The sequence below is a fragment of the Hypanus sabinus genome, chromosome 22, assembly GCF_030144855.1.
Source record: "Hypanus sabinus isolate sHypSab1 chromosome 22, sHypSab1.hap1, whole genome shotgun sequence".
NCBI lineage: Eukaryota > Metazoa > Chordata > Chondrichthyes > Myliobatiformes > Dasyatidae > Hypanus > Hypanus sabinus.
Window position 1 is genome coordinate 59801315 of NC_082727.1, and position 22889 is coordinate 59824203.

Consider the following 22889-nt stretch of genomic DNA (forward strand, 5'->3'; position numbering starts at 1 on the left):
TCAGTTGCCGGTGGGGTGAGGACAGGATGGAAGTGCATAATATTGGAGAGGAGGGCTGGGCTGACTTGGGGTGGAAGACAACATTGGGGTGGCAGTACAGAGCATGAATCATGGATAAACCTCTCCGTTTTAGTCTATAACTTAGTTGGATAACGGTTGCTCAGTTCCTTGTCTCCATTGACCCAAAGCCAATTCACATCCTTTGATATTTTTGCCCAACAAAAAGTTTGTGCAGTCTCCATTACCATGATGAAGCCATCATTCATAGCCATTTTGAAGGTGGTAATTCCAGATTTTCATCTTCCCTTCTGCAACAAAGGGCTTCCTAACTTTTCTTAATGGAGAAGCTTTAAGATAGAACTCCCTTGTAAATTAACTAGCAGCAAAATGACTGTCTCTGTACCAACCCTATCATAACCTAGATAATTTTAAACAATGGTTAGATCATGCCTCAACCCTTTGAATTCATTCAGGAATCACTGTCTTTTTATCTATCAAACAAAATATTTTATCACTGAGCTTCGTATTAGCATAAGTGATGTGACTTAATCTGGATCAATGGAAATAAGACCCAGTTTTTGTCTGAGTTTCTTTGACAACCTTTTCAGAAGATCAGGAATGTGTTTCATTCTAACAATTCTCTGCCAGAAACATGATTCCACCTTCAATCAGCAAAACCTTAGGACCTTTTTGACCAATGTTAGTAATTAATTTTCAGCATTCAATATCACCCTAGCTATGGTGTAGCAGACAGAGGTAAAAAAAAAATATCGACAGGATGTGTGAAAATGGCTTTGAATCTAGGTTAAGGAGAAACTGTAGAGAAAAAATTCTGCAACTTACATCACTTGCCAAGTCCCCAGAGGTTTTAGCAGCTAAAAGAGCAATCGAATCCAGCTTCACTTGAAACCCTTTGTCCTTATTCTTCTCCCACAGCTCTCTGTATTTGACCTGAGAACAGAGAGTTTATGCCAATTATATAATCACACATGTTTGTGCATATGACAATATTTAATTGGCATATAGCATAAATAATCAAAATGAAATTGCAGGGCAATAGTGCCAGAGTGGTGGAATAAACCTAACTAATTAAGTCCATTCAGAGGGTTAGCAAAATTATGATGGGGGCCAGCAAATGGCTGCCTATGCTATGTGGTTATCTCTAGATGGAGAGTCTAGATTTGTGAACACACAGTCATAATAAGTAGAGGGCCGTTGAGATGGAGATTGGGGGTACAATTTTTGAGCAAAGGATTGCAGGGAGGTGTGAACACTCAGTCACCGACTACATTATATGCTGAAATTAATGGTGTAGGAATCAGAAAAGACACAGAAATTAGACAGCGTAGAAGACCTGAGCCACAGGACCAGCTGCAAAACTAAATGAAATCAGAGATCATTTCGCCAACCACTGCTTTGAGCTCCTAACGTTCCTCGTTCTTTTTGTGGCCACTTTTAATGGGCACCACAGCAGCTGGCTATTGTTTAGCATACAAATTGGCAGGTCAGACTTTTTTTGTACTATGCTCCTAAACTGTGGAATTCAATGCCTAAAACTATAAAGAATGCAAACTCATTTGACACTTTTAAACACCAGCACAGAACCAATTTATTTAACCTTGCTTTTAACTAACATCTTTTTGTCTTTTATTTTCATGTTTGTACATTTATCCCAATGTAAAGCACTTCGGAATGCATCCGCAGGAAAAGTGCTCTATAAATAAAGTTATTATTGTTCATTATTATTATCCACTGGGAAGTTGGAGGAAGTTGCTCAGAGTTACTAAACATTGAACCCTTGGGGTCCATTGAAAATAGAAAATAAAAGTTAATTCTGTTTTGAGGTTCTGCATTGCCACTGATTCACTCATTGAGTGTTCACCTAAAGCAAATGGTATTTTCAGAAATGTTGATCAGCACAGCAAGTTGATTGGAACTACTCAAATAAATGGACTCCTGAAACATATTAGCTTCGAGACACCGATCCTCTTTTCCAGTAGTTTCTGATTTCTATTAACATTTTGTGATACTTCTCTTGATTCAATGCTCAGGAAGGATCTTTATCAAAGTAATCAAGACATTCAGTTTAGATTAAGCAACACATACAAAATGCTGGAGGAACTCAGAATGTCTGGCAGTATCTACGGAAATGAACAAACTGTTGACGTTTGGGCCAAGACTGTTCTTGAAGACTGACAAGGAAGGGGGAAGACACCGGAATAAAAAGGTGGGGGGAGGGGAAGGAGGCTAGCCAGGGGAAACCAGGTGGGTGGGACACGTCAAGGGTTGAAGAAGAAGGAATCTAATAGGAGAGGAGAGTGGACCATAGGAGAAAGGGAAGGAGGGGACCCAGGGGAAGTTCCAGACAGAGGTAAAAGGTCAAATTGGGGAATAGAAGAAGGGGGCAGAGGAAATTAGTTTACCAGGAGGAGGAATTGATATTCCTGCCATCAGGTTGGAGGCTACCCAAATGGAATATAAGGTGTTGTTCCTCCACCCTGAGGGTGGCCACCCTGTGGCACAAGAGGAGACCATGGATCAACATGTCAGAATGGGAATCAGAATTAAAGTGTTTGGCCACCAGGAAGTCCCACTTGTGGGAGATGGTACAGAGATACTTGACGAAGCAGTCCCCCAATTTACAACGGGTCCCATCAACATCGAGGAGGCTGCATCAGGAACACCAGACACAATTTAAACAGTCCTTCATTTGCAGAGCTTCCAAGTCTGGAGAATATTACTTAGGTCAGCAAGAACAGGATGAACCAATCGACTACTTCCTGCATTGTAAACATTCTATGACTCAATCGGGAGCACCAATCGACGGTTTGCAATATTTTTCCAACATAATTCCATGAGTCCTCAGTTTCTATCAGCAGTTATGTGTGGGATTGGATTAACAATGGAACTCGCCGAGATGAATCGCAGACACCATGAACATTTGGCATAATAAATGTACAGAAAATGATGATAGTTCAAAAAAAAAACTTATGTAATAGCGTTCACAACCTCAGGATGTCCCAAACAGCTTTACAATGCAGGAAATACGTCTGAGGTGTCAGTGTTGTGATGTAGGATTGACAGCTACAAATCTGAGCAAAGCAACCTCCCACAAACAGCAAAGTCATTACAGTAAAAAAAATCCTTTTTGAATGGGATAGATATGAGCTGGAATACAGAAGGAAATGCCCTGATATTCCTTATAGAATTGACATGGGGATTTTCTTCCCTTACTGTTTGAAGAAAATCTGAGGTTAACATCTCATCCGAAAGAATGGATTGTTGTTCTTTTTTTTTAAATGAGGACCTAGATATTGGCATGTCAAGACTGGGGTGAAACTTCAGGCTGGGATGGAACTTAATCATAGTACTGTTAAGCAGAAGTACTAATACTGAACCACTGTTGGTAGTCAATTGTCAATTTGGTACATTTTTTTTTTAATTACATAAATTCACTACCATCATCACATAAGCCATTAAATCCCTTTGGTTCTCCAACCACACATGCCACTTTCCTTTTGTACTCTCTGCACCACCTCCTTTTCCCTACACCCCAACTTGTGTTGCATTTCAAGATTTCCCTGGGACATTAGCTCTAATTCTCTCTCGGCAGATGCCCAGTGATTCCCGTTTTGTGTGTGTGGTTTCAACTACTGATTTAGCTGTGAAAATGTTGCCCATTGCACTGATTAAGATTAAAGCAACTGACACACATACAAATAGGATCAAGGAATTGTTAACGATTAAAAAAAGGCTATTTGGCCCATTGGTCTATGCCAGTTTTTCAATACAGGACATGCAAATCTCCATAGGACTATAAGATATAGGAGCAGAATTAGGCCTTTTGGCTCATTGAGTTGCTCTGACATTTCATCATGGCTGATCCAATTCTCTCTCAGCCCCAATCTCCTGCCTTCTCTCCGTATCACTTCATACCCTGACTATTGACCTCTGCCTTAAATACACCCGATGACTCGGCCTCCACAGCCTCTCGTGGCAATGGACTCCACCCTCTAGCTAAAGAAATTCCTCCTCATCTCCGTTTTAAATGGATGTCCCTCTATTTTAGGGGCTACCAACCGTTTTTAGTAATGGACCAATACCATTAAGCAAGAGGTCCATGTATCCCAGGTTGGGAACCTCTGCTTTACTCAGAGGCTGTGCACTCTGGTCCTAGACTCCTCCACCACAGGAAACATCCTCTCCACATCCACTCTATCGAGGCCTTTCAACACTCAATAGGTTCCCGGTTAGGTAATTATCCAATTCCATTCTGAAAGCCATCAATTCAACCTGCCTCCAGCCTGTTTTCATATACCCTTGCAAAAGAAGTAATTTTTTTGTCACTTTCAATTCTTTGCCCTCCCTCAGCTTCCAAGCTTTCTAGCAACAAAAGCAGGTTTATTTTATTCATTCTGCCTCTTTGTTATTTTATTCTTAAATACCATTTCTCCTCTTCGAATTTTCTACGAAGATCATTTTGCTGATTTCCACAGCAGCACACACAAAGTGTTGGAGGGACACAGCAGGCCAGGCAGCATCTATGAAGGGAAATGAACAGTTGCTGTTTCAGGATGGGATCATTCAGTATTTCCCTCCGAAGCTGCTGCCCGAACTGCTGAGTTCCTCCAGCATTTTGTCTCTGAGCTGCTCAAGATTTCCAGCAGCAGCAGAACCTCTTGTGTCTCCGTTTTGCAGATTTTAATAACTTATTATTTTATTTAGAGATACAGTGCGGAAAAGGCCATTCTGGCACATCGAGCCGATCTGCAACGCTCAGCAACTCTCAACAACCTCAAGCACGGACAATTTACAATAACCAATTAACCCAGCCAGTATCTCTTTTGACTGTGCAAAGAAAGCAGAACACCCAGAAAAAACCCATACATTCCGAAGTACAGAGATACCTTACAGAGCGAGCCAGGATTGAACTCTCAACTCTGACGCCCTGAGCTGTATTAGTGTCGCGCTAACCGTGGCATCATTGTCAGGGTCATGGGCTAAAGAACCTGTCCCTCTGCTGTAACATTCTATGTTCATAACATAGCTGCATCCACCTTGTCATCAAAACTAACATTAGAGCAAACGAAAGGAGCTTTCTAAATTGTAAGTACACTGTTTAAAAGAATTACAATTTCCTTTGCAGGAAGGTATTTAACAAACCAAATCTCAATGTTTGGAGTGGACCTAAAGTAACTTTAATAAGTTAATCTCCAATACCCTTTATTCTTTGGGAAAAGAGCAGTGTTATGTTTGTCAAATGTTCAGGTGCTGTTTATGTGGGGTATTACTGCCATCTCCTGGCTGCTTGGTGGAACTACAGCGCTATACACTAAATGAGAGGAACAGCATTGAAAAGCAGTGAGCTCAATATACTGGAAATCTGAAATAAAAACAGGTCAATGGGTCAGGCAGCAACTATAGAAATTAATCTCATCATTTATCAGGAGCTTTAAGAAAGTTTCTAGTATTGTTTCTTTTTGGTTAAGCAGTATTAATTCTGCCAAAATGCCAGCAAAGAGGTAGCTCCTAATGGATCTGAACCGAGCAATTGGCAGCGTTGTGGTAGGTTTTCAGCTCTGCATGTGAGGAGTCCCTATTGAACTGGAGTTACCCTCCTTCCCTTTCTTCCATTGCCCACTGCCTTCTCCTCTTAGATTCCTTCCTCCTCAGTCCTTTACCTCTTCTACCTATCACTTCCCAGTTTCTTATTTTATTTCCCCCTCCCCACTCAACCATCTACCTCTTCACCTGTTCCCACCTATCACTTGCCAGTTGTACTACATCCCAGCCCCCTTTCTAATTCGTGCTTCCGTCCCCTTCCTTTCCGTCCTGATGAACGTGTTGATCAGACATGTTAACTGCTAATTCCTCTCCACAGATGCTGTCTGACTTGCAGAGTTCCTCAAGATTTCCAGCATCTGCAGAATCCCTGTATTTCTGAACTGTTGAATTTAAGTTTTTCATATTTGTCTTTCAAATTAAACTATATTAATAATTTTATATATATCTGGAAATGAAAAGATTAATGTATGAGGAGCATTTTGGCCTGTACTCACTGGAGTTTAGAAGAATGAGGAGGGATCTCATTGAAACCCATCAAATATTGAAAGGCCTAGATAGAGTGGATATGGACAGGATGTTTATTATAGTGGGAGAGTCCAGAACAAGCGAGCACAGACTCAGAAGAGAAGCATATCCTTTTAGAACAGAGTTGAGGAGGGAATTTTCTTTAACCAGAGGGTGGTGAATCTGTGGAATTCATTGCCACAGATGGCTGTGACGGTCAAGTCATTGAGTGTATTTAAAGCGGAGGTTGATAAGTTCTTGATTAGTCAGGGTGTCAAATGAGGTTGAGGGGGCAATAAGTTAGTCATGATAAAATGGCGGAGTGGACTCAATAGGCCAAATGGCCCAATTCTGCTCCTATGTCTTATATTCTAAGGAAGTCAGAATGTTTTAAACAATTTTTAATTTTGGTAATTTTAAATCTGAACTGTTCCATTTCTGATTATTAGCAACATTCAGAGAGGGATCGTTGTGTCAGTGTAGACTGGGAGGGAGAGCCCAGCCTGTGACTGATGGAGCGCTCTGCTGTGTGGGACAGCCACACAACCAGGTCCCTGGGGCAGTGGGGGAGCTACCCAGCAGCAAATGCCTAGTGTGCCTGCAGGCTTGGTGTGGTGCAATAACCCAGCGGGCTATGGATGATTGCAGAGGTGGGGTGGTGTAGTTAGGTGCCAATTACACTGGTACTGAGCTTTACTCTAACCACCTTTCCACCACAAATTGACCAGCTGAAAACTGAAACTGCAGACAGCCAAGAGACCAAACCAAATGCCACTTTCCACTTACAGATTTGTCTCCAATCTCCATTCAGTCATCCAAAGTGCTGGAACCCAATATCAACAAGACTTGAAATGTTATGGCCAAGCATTATAATTCCCATTCCCGTTCCAACATGTCCATCCATAGCCTCCTCTTGTGTCAAGATGAGGCCACCCTCAGGGTGGAGGGTACCCTCCAAGCCGATAGCATGAATACCAATTACTCCTTGTAAACAAACCACTTCCTTTATTCCCCACTCTGACCTTCTCACCTGCCTACTACTTCCCTCAGGGTCCCCTTCTCTTTCCCTTTCTCCTATGGCCCGCTCTTCTCTCCTGTCAAATTCGTTCTTTGATTTTCTCCACCCACTTGGCTTCACCCATCACCTTTCAGCTGGCTTCCTTCCCCACCACCTTTCTATTCTGGTATTTCCTTCTCAGTGCTGAGGAAGGGTCTCAGCCCGAAACATCTACTATCTACTCATTTCCAAAGAGGCTGGTCTGACCTGCTGAGTGCCCCCAGTGTTTTCTTTGTGTTGCTTTGGATTTCCAGCATCTGCAGCCTTTCTTCTGGTTTTGAAACGTTACAGGTGACCACCTACAGGGTACCCCTCCTGGGCAATATTATGACATGTCTTGGGCCTTGGGGTAAGCGCCTACCCTGGATATCACCCCTAGTCTCTCTCAAAGGCCCAATCTGGTGCACTTGCTTGCTGCTTGACAATGTTCCCTGTCATTGCGTCCCTCCTCCCAGTTTCTCCTCCCACACTCTCTTTCTCAAGCTCTTCAGCACCAATAGATATTAAATGTAGATAAGTTACCTGCTGCTCCATTTGGGGTTATGTGCGCAGGATTGCAAACTGAACCCTCCGGTGACCTTTCCTCTGCTAAAACTCCTCTGTTCATACTAACCACATCAATCGTAGTTAGATCTGAGTGAGCAGCACAGATTTAAAACCATTCAGTACATCTGTACACCTTTCAAAATCTAACCCTACGCCCCTGTCGTGAGAGGTGAAAAGAGATAAGGCTGGCCAACAGGGCTCTGGTGAAGCTGTACAGGCCAATCCCCTGTACAGAGGGTACGATGGATTGCAGAAACATTGATGAGCTCCAACCATCACATCGACAGAGATGGAAGGTCATCAATGGCCTAGGCTCCACTGGGAGCCAAGAGCCCAAGACGAAAACACAAGTATACCCTGAATGAATGCCCTGGTCACTTTTCATCTTTTATTGCTGCTGTTTCACATATTTATATGACTGTGTGTTTCACTATAATAGTGCCAGTAGCATTATACTGTCCCCCATAACCATGTACCTCATGCTTTATGTCAACCTGTTAGTCTTCAGGCCCAGCCACTCGGGGCTGTGCTGATATCAATTTGCGACTGTACGTGCTGGATCGTGACTTTGTGCTGTGTGTGACTGTATGCACTGTGTTTTTCACCTTGGCCCCTGAGGAACGCTGTTCCATTTAACTGTATACATGTGTATGGTTGAATGACAACAACATGAACTTAACACACGATTTTGACTGTATTCGAAAACTAAGCAAGACAGCAATCAGATTAACGATGAATTATTGATATCACTTCATAAAATAAAGCACTACATTCTGATGTGGAATAAAAAGTTAATAGCAGGCTTCCATACTCACATCACTGTAAAGATCAGCATTAGCCTTAGCCTTAACTAGCTGTGGTACTTCAAGAGGCAACGTGTACTTGGTTTTAGTCTTTTCATACTGTGCTCGATAATTTAACTGAAAAGAAAGAGGCAGAGGCTCAAGTTTGTAACTAAAACACAAAGCAAGTTAAACACGTCTACCAAACTGTCAATGACAGCAGTAAATTGTCTCCTCATAGAGCTTTCCTGCTGAGAATCTGGAAAAAAAAAAGCGGAAGGAAAAAAAACAATCTGCATTTACCATTATCCTTTCAAATGACTCTAAAAATGTTCCCTCGAAGAGAGCATTTTTAAAACAATTATTTTATCCCCATAGTTGACATAGGCATCCCAAGTAACCCCATATCCAACTGTTAATTCAGTTATTTTACAATAACTTACATTGCTTAGCTGCTGAGCGTTAGTCCTTGCTCGAACAATTTCAGGAGTGTCTGTTACCGATGTGTAGTTCAGCTTCTCCACGTGCTGCCTGTAGTACATCTAGAACCACACAGAAAACCACAGAGGGCAAGAGAGATAGACAGGAATACAATGAATACAGCTTAAATTCTCTGGAAAATGTGAAGCGTTTATGATTTATATGCATACTCTGCAAGAAGAAACAGTAAATGCTTAAAATGTGGACGACTGAACTTTATAACAGAGAAAGAAGACATTTGGCCCATTTGGAGTAAACCCTGATGAAAAATCCAGAGCTAGGGTCCCCAAGGCATTCCTACGTTGAGTTCAACGTTGACTGGCAACTCTGGCGACGTCGCTGATGCCAAACTGTATTGGACTCTGCTGTTCCTTTCAGCACCATAGGGAGAAGGGAACCTGCTACGCGGGATACAGCTTGCTCTCCATATGGTTTGCGTATCATGTAGACAGCTGGAATGCAACATCCATGGACAACCCTGACCAACAGAGGGCTTCAAAAATCCTTCCTAAGGAAAGGCAGTCAAGACTAAATTCTTTGATGCTTACAGTAATATAACAAATGGCGTATAGAAATTAAACATTGCCCTTCGCCACAACATTGTAACAAGAAAACTAAGTGCTTTTAACACAATTGAGTGTCTGAAGCCACATTGCTAGACCTCACTGGGTTACAAACACCCAACCTACAGATATTCATACATGTAGACAAGTTTTTGGGAAGCCAGCGGAATGGATGACGATGGATTTGTGGGATCCTGTGGGGCCACAGGCATCTTTTGTCACATGGATCGTTTCGCTTCTCACCTTACCCCCCCACCCCGAGCCAGAACAGAGGAATATCAAGCTGAGCAGACTCACACACAGAGTCCATTAGGCCAACTGGCGAATTCTCTTCCCAAGCCTGCTCACTCTCCCAATGGAGCCGTTTCTCTGCTCCTCTCCCACACAGTGCTTTCATGTAAAATGTGGGTTCTCAGGAACAGAACCCTGTCATAACATGGGGACTGCCCACACTAAACAAAAATTGACATAAAGAAATATTTGACAAGATGGTGAAAATTTTGGCCTATTAACTGATCCCAAGAAGCATACTGAAGCAGAGAGGCAGAAGCCAAAAGGATTCAACAAGGGACTTCTAGACTTGGCAGCTGACAGCATGGTTGCCAGAGTTAACAACTGAAACTGGAAATGCTTCAAAAAACATCCAAAGTAGCTGAGATTAGGGATGGTGGATACAGGAACAGGATCGTCAAGAGATATTTTAGCATACGATGACCAACATGGTTCAAGTAGTCTGATAAAATTAACTATAAACACAAGAAAATCTGCAGGTGCTGGAAATCCAAAGCAACACACACAAAATGTTGAAGGAACTCAGCAGGTTGGATAGCATCTACGGAAATGAATGAACAGTCAACATTTCAGGATGAGATATTTGGGCCAAAGGTGGAAAAGGACAGTGGGACCCTTGGCTTCACAAGAACCAGCACCAAGTGGCACAGGTGGATTACTGAAGAACCTCACCGTTGTACATTTAATGTTTCAGTAATATTTGAATAATCTTGTATATATATTGGTTGATTATGGACTTGTTTAAATAATTTATTATGGGTTATATGTATAAATACATGAATTGCATATGTCATCACACTACCATGTGATACGTGTGCACCTCGCTTAAAGTAAACATGAAGTTAGACTCATATGTCAGACTCCCATGTCTTCCTTGGAATTAGTTGAATGTTATGCAGTTACAAAGAAAGTATTTTTACAGCGAGCCTAGACAAATATCAACCTGTTGAAGCACAACAAGAAATGTGAGGTTTTTTTTTAAAAAAAGGCAGCACAGCACATGTTCCTTGGAAGTGAAAACACAACTGAGTTTAAAAAAGGTAGAAAACCGAAGAATTCATGGGTTCATAATAATCGTTAAAAATAAAGCAGAAATAGCTGACTACATTGGAAAATTGGCACATTTGATTGCTTCCCAGGTAATGGGTTCACGTATACTGGGCTAAATGAACAAATGGAATAGCCAATGAGAAGCGATTATGAAATTTGCTAAGTGCATTGGATTTAAGTTTTGTTCAACATTTAACAGCTCCAACCAAGCCAGCAGAGATTAGCTTTGTTGATGTTGTGAAAGTAATGCAGAAGCACTTAGAACTGAAGCCATTGTTGAATGCAGAATGCTTTAGGTTTCACAAGTGGAACCAAAAGGAAGGGGAGTCCATTTCGGTGTACGTGGCTGAGTTAAAGAGACTGTCTGAGCATTGTCAGTTCGGTAGTGGTCCTATAATGCACTGAGAGATTGTGTTGTTTGTGGAATCTTACAAGAAAGCATTCAAAAATGGCTCAAGCACACCCTACATTTAAAAGAGAAATTGCTCTATCAACGGCAATGGCGGATAGAGACACAATTGAGTTGAAGTCAGGAATGAAACTGAGCATGAACAGAATTTCAATATCTGAACAGAAACCTGCCTCCTCCTGGCTGAACAAATTACATTACCTTGTGACAGGGGCTCACGTACAGCAGACCAATGCAGGTTTAAAGGTGAAACTGGCAGAAAATGCAACAAAGTAGGACACATACAAATGGCATATTGGGCAGAAAAAGATAAATGAACTGCTCAGGCAAGAGAAAAAGATAAAAGTCAAGTTGCAGTTTTGAAATGAGTACTAATCTGCATGCTGTTGATGAAAAATCTGAATGATGAGAGTGATGCCAGATTATGTAGCCTTGAGATTTACCATGTGAAAACGATAGACAAGCAATGACTATAAGTGTGAATGGTAAATGGAACTGGACACTGGCTCAGCGGTTTCAGTCACTCCACAAAATAAGCTTGAACAGCATTTTAAAGATACTAAATTAAAGCCTGCAGATATTCAACTAAAAACTTATACTGGAGAAAAAATAAAGTCAATGGAGAATGATGTTCATAACAGTGAAATACAGCAACCAACAAGCCACATTGGGCTTGTTTGTGGTAAAAGCAGGAGGGCCAGTATTGTGGGGGCGAGATTGACTGAGACAATGACAACTTGATTGGAGATCCATTCACCATTTCAATGCCACATCCCCTGCAAACGAGTCAACTGAAAGTGAACTAAGAAAGGTACTGGGCGATGCCACAACTGTCTCCATGCTGTACACCATGAACTATTGCCCAACCAAGGGCAAACAGGTGTTGTTGCCAGCCTCTGGTTGGAAAGCATATTGGACCAAGGATATGTTAATCAGGCAGTTACTTGTGAATGAGGCTTGGTTTTAAGATGGGAAAGAGTTCAAAGAGCTTCAGGAAAGTTACAACCATTCAGCTTTTGAGAGTTTGAAGAAGCAGAATCTACTCTGCGTGCATTAAGGTTATTGCATGAACTTCAAGTAGAAGACAAAAAGCTGCTTGTAAAAGTAGATGCAAAAACCAAAACCTATCTGGCTGAATGGAAGGACAAAGAGAAAGGAATCAATAGAGATATGAAAATAGAGGACTCGCCACATGATGCTGTGCATGAGAAGATCAAGAGGAGAGATCAGGTTGTAAAGGGAGACATAGGATTAATAAGAGAATACTTCAATGAACTAAATGTACCTTCACAAGATCGAGATGCGCGAACTAGAAAAAGGAAGAAGAAAGGAGCCCAGAGTTTTCAGAACCACTTTTGCAGTCTCAGAACCAAATGCACCTTCCCAAGACAAGATGCATGTCCTAGAAAGGAGAAAAAGGAAGGTGAGAAAACAAAAGGCAAGAAGTTGAAAGAGATAGAGAAAAACAAAGGGAGGAGTGTGAGGAAATAGAAGAGAAAGAATGAAACCAGGGCTGGGGGAGAAGTAGATTCAGAGAGAAATGAACAAGAAAGGTGGCTGCCTCCTGCAGGCTCTGTCAGAACCACCTCCTGCAGGCTCTGTCAGAACCACCTCCTGCAGGCTCTGTCAACTCTGCAGAGGGGGGCCTCAGAACCTGAGATTGTTTCACAACCACAAGTCTCACCTGTCAAGCAGAGCAATCCCTCTTGTCAAAGAAAACATTATCCCACAGGAGTAAGAAACCAAACACTCAGCTCTCACTTGTGGCTCCAAGTAGCCACAGCCCAGTACACTGCTTCAATAGGCTGGCGGCCTCACGCCCCCGCGAGACGTGGACATGCCTGTCCAAGTATGTGAAGTCGGCACCAGGCGGATGAGATCTACAGTGAGATCCAACGACCCAGAAGACGGTACTGCAACACTCCATGGAGAGCGAAGGGCATGATAAGGCCAGAAGATGTCATGGTCATTCACTGCAACCAAGGAAGACCCCAGTTTGTGATGCTTGTTTATAACACTGGACTAGGGCTTCTGAGGTCGAGAGAGTGTAATTGCCCCAGTGCAACTCTTCTCCTCTTTAAAACCTCCGGCACAGGTTTTTAGTCATTGTCAGACAACCACAACTGTATGTATAGTGGAGATGCAGCCTCCTTCGATTTGGTGTATATAGCTAAGCTGCAAGGAATGCTGTGTATTTAATAGTTCAGCAGTAATATTTGAGTAATCTTGTGTACATACTAACAGGAAAAAAATCTGCAAACGCTGGAAATCCAAGCAACACAGACAAAATGCTGTAGGAACTCAGCAGGCCAGGCGGCATCTCTGGAAAAAGAGTATAGTCGACGTTTCTGGCTGAGACACTTCATAGGGAAGATGAAACTTCTTCAGGGTAGACATCCCTGGAAGAGACTTCACAATCTAGTCATCCCAATTTTTTTTGAAGAGTCTCGGCCTGAAACATCGACTGTAGTCTTTTCCTGCCTGGCCTGCTGAGTTCCTACAGCATTTTGTGTGTGTTGTATATATATATTTGTTGATTAAGCATTCTTGTTCTTCTAAGTAACTCATTACAGGTTGTATGTATAAATACATTAATTGCATACATAAATCAAGCCACCACATGATACGTGCGTGCCTCGCTTAAGTAAACACAAAGTTAGACTCCTGTGACTTCTTTTGAATTAGTTTAATGTTTTTAAGTTACAAAACATGACACTTACATCTTTTAATGGGACCAGTTTCTTCATCGTCTCATATGAAGGTGTGACATCAGCTGGGTAAAAGCAAAGCATTTTGTCCCCTTCCAAACCACCTTTGTACTTCCTCTGAAAAAATACGTCAGAATTTTGCAGTAAATATTATTCCTTCAAGAAGCTTGCATTTACTGGATTAGCACCAATATGGTTTTGAAAACATTCTGTGTCTGTCAGTGACAGGGGCTGAATCCTGACAGGTATCAATACATAATTCTGTGAAACATTAATTAGCATTGAGTGCATTGGACTCTGTCAAGAAAATGAATATTTATTCTTATGTTGCATGCCAAAAAGTGTTTGATTATTCCTAAGCAATGGTATCTAACATAATAGTCAATCTTATGGTTCATAAAATATAAAGATAATTACTAAAAAAGTAATTCTACAAATTGTGTTGGAGAAAATGCTTTCCATTGACTCCAAAGAAAGCTGGTCACAATTATTTTTACCTGATTTGTAAAATGATTTACAATTTGTTATAGTTTACAAAGTATGTCAGCGATGGATTTTCTCTTAGACTTCTGTTAGATTTCTTTTTCCTTGCTCTCAGGTGTCAGCTTAATGGTACCCAGCAGCCAGAATATCATCCAGCTACATGAATGATCATCTCATCACAATTTCTTGGATGCACGTTAGTACGGAAATCCTCGTTCATATCACTCTCTGGGTAATGAAGTTAGTCCTGAATTGTCTATTAGATTTCTTAGTCATACAGACATACACATTGGAAATAGACACTTGGCTCAACTGGTGCATGCCAACCAAGATCCCTATCTAGGCCAGGTCTGTCTGCTGGTTATCATTTATTTATCTATTGAGATACAGCGTGGAATTGGCCCTTTCGGCCCTTCGTGCACACCACCCAGCAATCTCCCGATCTAACCCTACACTACTGTGCGACCTGAATTTCCCTGCATTTGTCCCTCTCATCTGCACAAGTGTGCAGCCACACAGTGACTGCAATACCTCTGCGCACATAACTTCTGTTGCCGTGCAGTTAGAATAAAGACAAACAAGAAAATGTTTACAAAACGTGAAAGATTTTCTTTGTTGCGCTATATTTCATTATATCCTCCAATTAATAAATAAAATCAAAATTTGTGATTTTTCAATTTTCATTCTAAACATTCAGAGTATGCAAATCACAAAAAACACATTTAAAGTGCAGTGCAGTTTTCAGGCCATGTAAAAAATTCCTGCTCAAAGCAATGATTGGTCTGTGCAGCTTTAAAACCAAGGGAATGTTGCCCATATCTCTCGAAACGTTTCCTATCCATGTACATATCCAAGTGCCTTTTAAATGTTTCTTATGTCTTTCTTATTTGTCTTATATCCTGCCTTAACCACCTGCTCTGGTAGCTCATGAACCACCCTATGAGTGAAAAGAATTGCCCATCAGTTTCATTCTAAATCTCTCCCCTCTCACCTTAAACCTATGTCCTCTAGTTCTTGATTCCCCGACTGGGGAAAAGATTGTTTTCAGCCTGTGTGTACACATCTCTAAATATTAACCCTCAGTTTCCTACACTCCACTGAATGAAGTTCCAATTTGCTCAAACTCTCTTCATACGGAGAGTATACTTCTTTCTTTATTTAGAGATGCAGCGCAATACATGACACTGTCCAATTATACCCATGTGACTAATTAAACTACTAACCTTTCAACCGTGGGAGGAAACCAAACCACACGGAGGAAGTTTACACATTCATGAAGACAACGTATAAACAGTGGCTGGAATTGAACCCAGGTCACTAGCACTGTGATAGCATTATTGATTTATTCATTTGTTGAGAGAGTGCTGAATAGGCACTTCCAGCCCTTTGTGCCATACCGCCAGCCACGCCCAATTTAACCCTGGCCTAATCACCAGACAATTGACAACGACCAATTAACCTAATAACCAGTACATCTTTGGACTGTGGGAGAAAACCGGAGCACCCAGAGAAAACCCACGCATTCCACAGAGAGGACGTACAGATTCCTTACCCAGAAGTTACTTTAATGTGGCCAACTGTTAAGCAACTGTGACTCCCCACTTACAAAAATAATTTTCTCATTGGAAATCTGAATATTTACTTTTTTGCCCCCATCTTTTCTTGCGTGATTTGCCTCTTGCCTACATTATGAATTCTCATGCACAAGTTTCATGCCCTTTGTACTGCAAATACCAGAAAATTGGCATTTAGCAATGTCTTTTTGTTAAGTAAATGCCAACTTTAGTAAACAAGAGTCGAACTGTTGCTTGGTCAGACCAGTAGGTTTAAGTTAATTATCTCATTATCAAATTGTTAATTGTTGTTTCTAGCATATGACTTCTGCATACACTTAATAGCTTTCCTTAAAATATAACAAGCAGATAGATATATTTGCAATCTATTCAGAATCAGTCATATTTACTGTAGCCAGGCACGTAACAAAACTATTATAATATTTGAGATTATATTCCCTCTGTAAACTGGAACAACACACAAAAAATGCTGGAGAAAATAAGTAGGCCCTGTAGAAGAGTCTCAGCCCAAAACATCAACTGTTTGCTCATTTCCAAAGATGCTGCCTGATCTGCTGCATTCCTCCAGCATTTTCTGTGTGTTTCTCTAGATTTCCAACTTCTGCAGAATCTCTTGTGTATACGCTCTGTAAACAGCCTTGGATTAAAAATCAATCAAATTAAAGTGAAATGTTACCTTGACTTAAAAGCTTGTCATTGTTCACTTCCTGTTCTTTGCATTGCTTCACAAAAGGCATAAATTGACATCATTTTTATGAAGTGTCTTGCCATACATAAAATTACCGTCTATGAAATACTTTGCAGCTTCTAGCAGTGGTATTCAGCATAAACCAGCACTGGATCTCACATAATGTGAGCAAACACGAGGAAATCTGCAGATGCTGGAAATTCAAACAACACACACAAAATGCTGGTGGAACACAGCAGGCCGGGCAGCTTCTGTAGAAAGAAGTGCTGTCGACGTTTCAGGCCGAGACCCTTCATTAGTCCGGACGAAGGGTCTCAGCCCAAAACGTCGACAGCACTTCTTTCTACAGATGCTGCCTGGCCTGCTGTGTTCCACCATTTTGTGTGTTGTTCACATGATGTGACCTCATTATCATCATTATTTAAAAGAATGGGGCTATAATTAGAAATCATTACTGAACATAATATACATGAAATTACTGAGGAATGATAGAAATTCTGCATGGTACAAGTCATCTCAGGGCTATGAACACCTAACTTAGTGACCTTGTATCTGTGAACAAGCTCCCATGATATTAAATTTAATAGTCTGTCGTACATACCAAAGCTCATTCTTATGAACAGCCAAACTAGTTTGTATTCACTGTCTGCCTCTCCCCCTCCCCCCTCTCTCCCCATCCCCCTCAATCCTTTCTGTCCCACCCCCTTTCCCTCTGCCCCTCTCCCACTCAATCCCTTTCCCTCCCACCCCCCTTTCCCTCTACCCCTTCCCCTCCCTCTCCTCAATCCCTTCCCCTTCTTTCCCTCTCCTCCCTCCACTCTCTCCCCCTCCCCTCCCTCTCTACTTTCTGCTCCCTGCCAATCCCCTCCTCCCCTCCCTCTCCCTCTCTTTCCCTCTTCCCCCTCCTCCTTTTGGTTGTTGTTCTTTCTTGTCAGACTTCTGTGTTTGATGCCATTCATTACAACACCGTGAAGGTTTGGTTGCTGTATCAAATGATTTTTGTACATTTCTATGACTTGTGTTCAAATTCGGTTTGAGAACGTCTGCAAAAGCAGAACCAGGGATGGACTGTAGAACTATCAGGAAGTTTCGGAGTCCCATACAAGAGTGTGTGACTGTAAGCCTCAGACCTCCTAACGTGCCTCACTGCTGTCATTCCAGCTACTGTGGAATACCATCGTCCCGCAGTTCCCCCGCCATTCCGCTGCACCATGGGAAACTTGGTGCAGGTTTACTGAGTGTACTGGATGATCCTCCCCACACCGAGTGTTTGGCAGCAGTGAATCCCATTGCCTGGTCATTCCTAGGAAAGTCGAGAACATAGAAATCTACAGCACATTTACAGGCCCTTCGGCCCACAATGTTGTGCTGACCATGTATCCTATTCGAGAAACTTTCTAGATTTACCCTACCGCATTGCCCTCTATCTTTCTAAGCTCCATGTACTATCTTTCTAAGCATTATCTAAGAGTCTTTTAAAAGACCCTATTGTACCCTGCTGCCCCACTGTCGCCAGCAGTGCATTCCATGCACTCATCACTCAGTGTGAAATACTTACCCCTGACTTCTCCTCGTTTCCTACTTCAAAGCACCTTAAAACTATACCCCTTTGTGTTAGCCATTTCAGCCCTGGCAAAAAGCCTCTTCTGACTATCCACACAATCAATGCCTCTCGTCATCTTATACAGCTCTATCGGGTCACCTCTCATCCTTCGTCGCTCCAAGCGGAAAAGGCCGAGTCCACTCAACCTATTCTCATAAGGTATGCTCTCCAATGCAGGCAACATTCTTGTAAATATACTCTGCACTCTTTCTATAGTATCCACTCTAGCATTGATCTGATCAGTGAATTTAACAATGAACTTCATAATTACTATTCTTTGTTATACTCACGTCACTTGCCAAACTTCCAACTTTCATACAATGTAGTGTGCGCCTATCCATGCCAATGCCCTCATAGTGACCTTTCACTTGGTTTTGGTAGTCTTCCGTGTACTTGAGCTATGCAAAGGAAATAGAGTAATATATTAATGTCATGTTTTAATCACACAGTCACAAACTACTTAACCAGCAAAACTGACTGGGAATTGTCTTACATCAAAAGAAGAGAATTCCATTCATGCTACATTAATACCATTACTATATTTATTTATTTATTGAGATACAGCTCAGAACAGGCCTTTCTGGCCCTTCGATCCATGCTGCCCAGCAGATCCCCTGATTTAACCCTAGCCTAATCATGGAACCCACCAACATGAAGGTCTTTGGACTATGGGAGGAAACTGGAGTACCGGAGGAAACCAAAGTGGTCACAGAGAGAACATACAACCCCCTCACAGGCAGCGGTGGGATTTGAACCCAAGTTCCTGGTACTGTAAAGTGTTGTGCTAACCACTACACTGCCATGCCGCCCTTATGTACTGAAGTTGAAATCAAAACTGAGAATGGCAGAAATAATCCAATGTCTATAGAGGGAAAAATACTCCTAATGTTTCTGGGCACTCACATTTTATCAGAATTGGTTTGGAAAATTAAAAATGCTTTAAGTTTCGGGGGGTGGAGAAAACAAAGAAAGGGTATATTTGTGCAGAAGATCTGGACAGAGTAAACGACACATATGTTAGTAGTGCTGGCTGAAATGGTGTAATGAAGATGTGTTAACTCCGAGTGAGTTGTCTGGAAGAAGTGAAACGAGAATGAAAGCTGAGCAGGAAACCGAATGCAACTTCAGATAACCAGCCTTTCCAGTTTGTGTCAGAACAGACCAGCTCCAGCAATTCCTTTTTCTTTCTCCCTGTGCTCTTTTTGTTTTAATCACCCTCCTGTTCCATCTCCTCCTGACAACAATCCATCCCGTCTCAATTCAGTTAACTTTCTGGTCGGAAATTCAATTATAGCAACGGCACTGAACATCAAAAGAATGTGATCTGACCAATTCTTGATTAATTCTCTCACGGATTTACATGTGTAATATGACTACCACTTGGAATATTATTATTTGTCAATATAATTGCAAGAGTCCAGATACTGAAGGCTGTTCACTGAATTGGTCTGCAGTAATAGTAACTCTTTAAATCACAGCATCTTAATCTGGGGTCCATGGACCCCTTGATTAATGGTAGGGATCCATTGCACAAAAACATTTGGGAACCCCTAAACCACAAAGAGAGCCAGCGCTAGAGCAAAGCAAAAGGAACTTTATACTGCATCTGGCTAAATTATAGATCTACACAAACACTGAAGGGGAACCAAAATGTACAAAAGTCAATAGCAACTAAACTCTGAATTTTAACCTAAGTGATTCAAGAATCAAGTGCCTTTATCATATGAACATTGAAACAAACAAACAAATAAAAAGTGAAACCACTTCATCAAGCACCTCTGTTTCAATCCCTGCAAAAGCGGGACTTTACAGTGGCCAAACATTTTAATTCCCATTCCTGTTCCAACGAGTCAGTCCATGGCCTCCTCTTGTGCCAAGATGAGACCACCCTCAGGGTGGAGGAGCAACACCTCATATTTGGTCTTGGTACCTTCCACTCTGATGGTGTGAATATCAATTATTCCTTCCAGAAAACAAATATCCCCACCTCCTCCTACATTCCCCACTCTGACCTTTTAGTTCTTTTCACTTGCATTTTACCTCCCCCGGGTCCTGTCCTCCTTCCCTTTCTCCAATGGTCCACTCTCCTCTCCAATCAGATTCCTTCTCCAAACCTTGACCTTTCCCACCCACCTGGTATCACCTTTCACCTTCCAGCTAGCCTGCTTCCCCTCCCCCAAGCTTTTTCTTCTAGCATCTTCCCCCTTCCTTCTCAGTCCTGAAGATGTGCCTCAGTCCGAAACATCAACTGTTTATTCATCTCCATAGATGCTGCCTGACCTGCTGAGTTCCTCCAGCACTCTATGTGTGTTGCTATATATAGCTAGGCTTTTGCACAGTCCTGTAGTAATTGTATGTATTGCACTGTACTGCTGCCACAAAAAAAATCAAACTTCATGACATATGTGAGTGATAATAAACCCAATTCTGATATGGGTCTCTATTGTGGATTGAGAGTGGGAAGGGGGCAGGGAGAGGGGAATCATGGTTAGGAAAAGGGGAAGGGAGAGGGAGGGAGTGGGATGCACCAGAGAGACATTTTGTAATGGTCAATAAACCAATTGCTTGGGATCAAAGGACCTTGTCTTGTGTCTCAGGGCTGGGTGTAGCTGTAGCTGTGCCAACCCCCCCACCCCAGCACTCCCCCTCTGCCACCTGTTCCACATCCCTCCCATGGCACTTAAATCTTGCCATTCACAACATCATTTGCTCCCATCAAATTTACAAACTTAGTCTCCACTCCATGTTGTCAAATACAGTACTGTGCCAAAGTCTTAGGCACCCTAGCTATTCATACATGGCTAAGATTTTTGCACAGCACTGTATATCAAAGAATAAATACACCTTTCTAATTTCTTATTATAATTAAATACAAGAAATACAATAATTATTCAATCATTGATCTCAGGAGCAACAATTTTATCCCTAAAAGTTGCACAAAGTTGGGATGACTTACGTTGCTTGTAAATTTAGATAATTTAGCAATATTCTTGAATTGGGGGGTCTCACAGTAGTTAATGCTGTGACCCTTGGATGTTTCTCGGTCCTTCTTGTACCCAATCTGAAAAAGTTATAAATAAAATAGTCAATTAATAAGAATACAAAGTAGTAACTGGTTAGTTACATTGAAATACTTCTCCATTTCCAAGAAAACAAAAAAAATACAATACTGTGCAAAAGTTTTGGGCACCCTTGCTATATACAGAACATGTGCCCAAGACCTTTGCACAGTAGTGTACCTTGCAATTTAAATAAACACATATTTTGGGATGACAATATTTCAAATATCAAGTATTCAAAGCCTTTGTATAAATTTGGCAAGTAACCCAAGTTCTCTTGAGCTTAACATTAATTGGACAATCATGTGTGCTATTATGACAAACTAAATTATAGAGTGTACTTTCTTCCAGTTTTCCCTCTAATAATATCAACTTCTGAGTTCCTGACCACTTTGCCAGCTGATGATTCTCCAGCCAATCTGGCTGAATGTTTTTGGCAATGGTATTGTTGAGTTTTCAATAGAATCATGGGCCATTTGGCATGGATACAGGCCCTGCAGTTCACTGGGTTCAAAGAGACCATCAAGACCCCACTTACGCTAATCTTACACTAAGCTCATTTTAGTCTCCCCACATTCCCCTCAGAACCACTGCCATTTCACACTCTCCCCCTCACCCCATCTGAACATCACCCCCACATGCCCCACCTCCCCAACCCCGACTCTTTACTGCTGCTACAGCTGTGGAAAGTGTGTCCAGATTCAGCTTCTGAAGGAGCATGTTGCAGCACTGAAGAAAGAACTGGATGACCTCAGGTTTATCAGCGAAAACGAGGGTTTTCTGGACAGGACCTACAGTGAGGTCGTTACACCAAGGATACCGGAAGAGAGAAAGGGGGCGACGATGAGAAAGGAAAGGATGCTTGAAGTACAGGAGACCCTGGGGAATGTACCTCTCGTAAACAGGTTCACCCTCTTGGAAGCTATCAGGACAGAAGATACTGCCAGTCTGAGAGGCAGACAGGTCTACGAGCCGAAAATTGGTGCAGAAGCAGAGCCGAGGAGTCAGGCATCAGGAAGAGCTGTGGTAGTAGGGGACTCCATAGTAAGAGGTATGGAAAGGGGGTTTCTGCGGGAACAGGCGAGATTTAAGGATGGTGTGTTGCCTCCCTGGTGCTAGGACCCAGGACATCACGGACCGATTGCAGGGAATCCTCAAGGGTGAAGGTGAACAGCCGGAAGTGGTAATGCATGTCGGCACAAATGACACCGGGAAGAAGAGGAAGGACATTCTGCAGCGGGACTTCAGAGAACTCGGAAGAAGGCTGAAAAGCAGGACTTCCAGGGTGGTTATCTCTGGTTTGGAGAGGGCAGGAACAGGGAGATAATGGATCTGAATGTGTGGCTGAGGAACTGGTGCAGGAAGCAAGGATTTACATTCTTGGACCACTGGGATCTGTTTTGGGGTAGGGATGAATTTTACAAAAGGGACGGGTTGCACCTTAATAGGCGGGGGACCAGCATTCTGGCAGACAGGTTTGCCACTGCAACACGGATATGTTTAAACTAAGTAGTGGGGGGAGGGGAT

The 22889-nt window shown here is 42.1% G+C and overlaps 1 protein-coding gene across 7 annotated transcripts in view; it reads right to left on the reverse strand.

Moving 5' to 3' along the window:
• The window catches only part of nrap (nebulin-related anchoring protein), a 129224-nt gene that overhangs the window by 66233 nt on the left and 40102 nt on the right, over nt 1–22889 (reverse strand). For all 7 annotated transcript variants that reach the window (XM_059947878.1, XM_059947881.1, XM_059947879.1 and 4 more), the window contains 6 exons: nt 21260–21364; nt 18594–18701; nt 13968–14072; nt 8898–8996; nt 8488–8592; nt 844–951 (listed from right to left, as the gene is read on the reverse strand). In XM_059947878.1, the coding sequence (XP_059803861.1) occupies nt 844–951; nt 8488–8592; nt 8898–8996; nt 13968–14072; nt 18594–18701; nt 21260–21364 (630 nt within the window). The remainder of the gene's footprint in view (nt 1–843; nt 952–8487; nt 8593–8897; nt 8997–13967; nt 14073–18593; nt 18702–21259; nt 21365–22889) is intronic.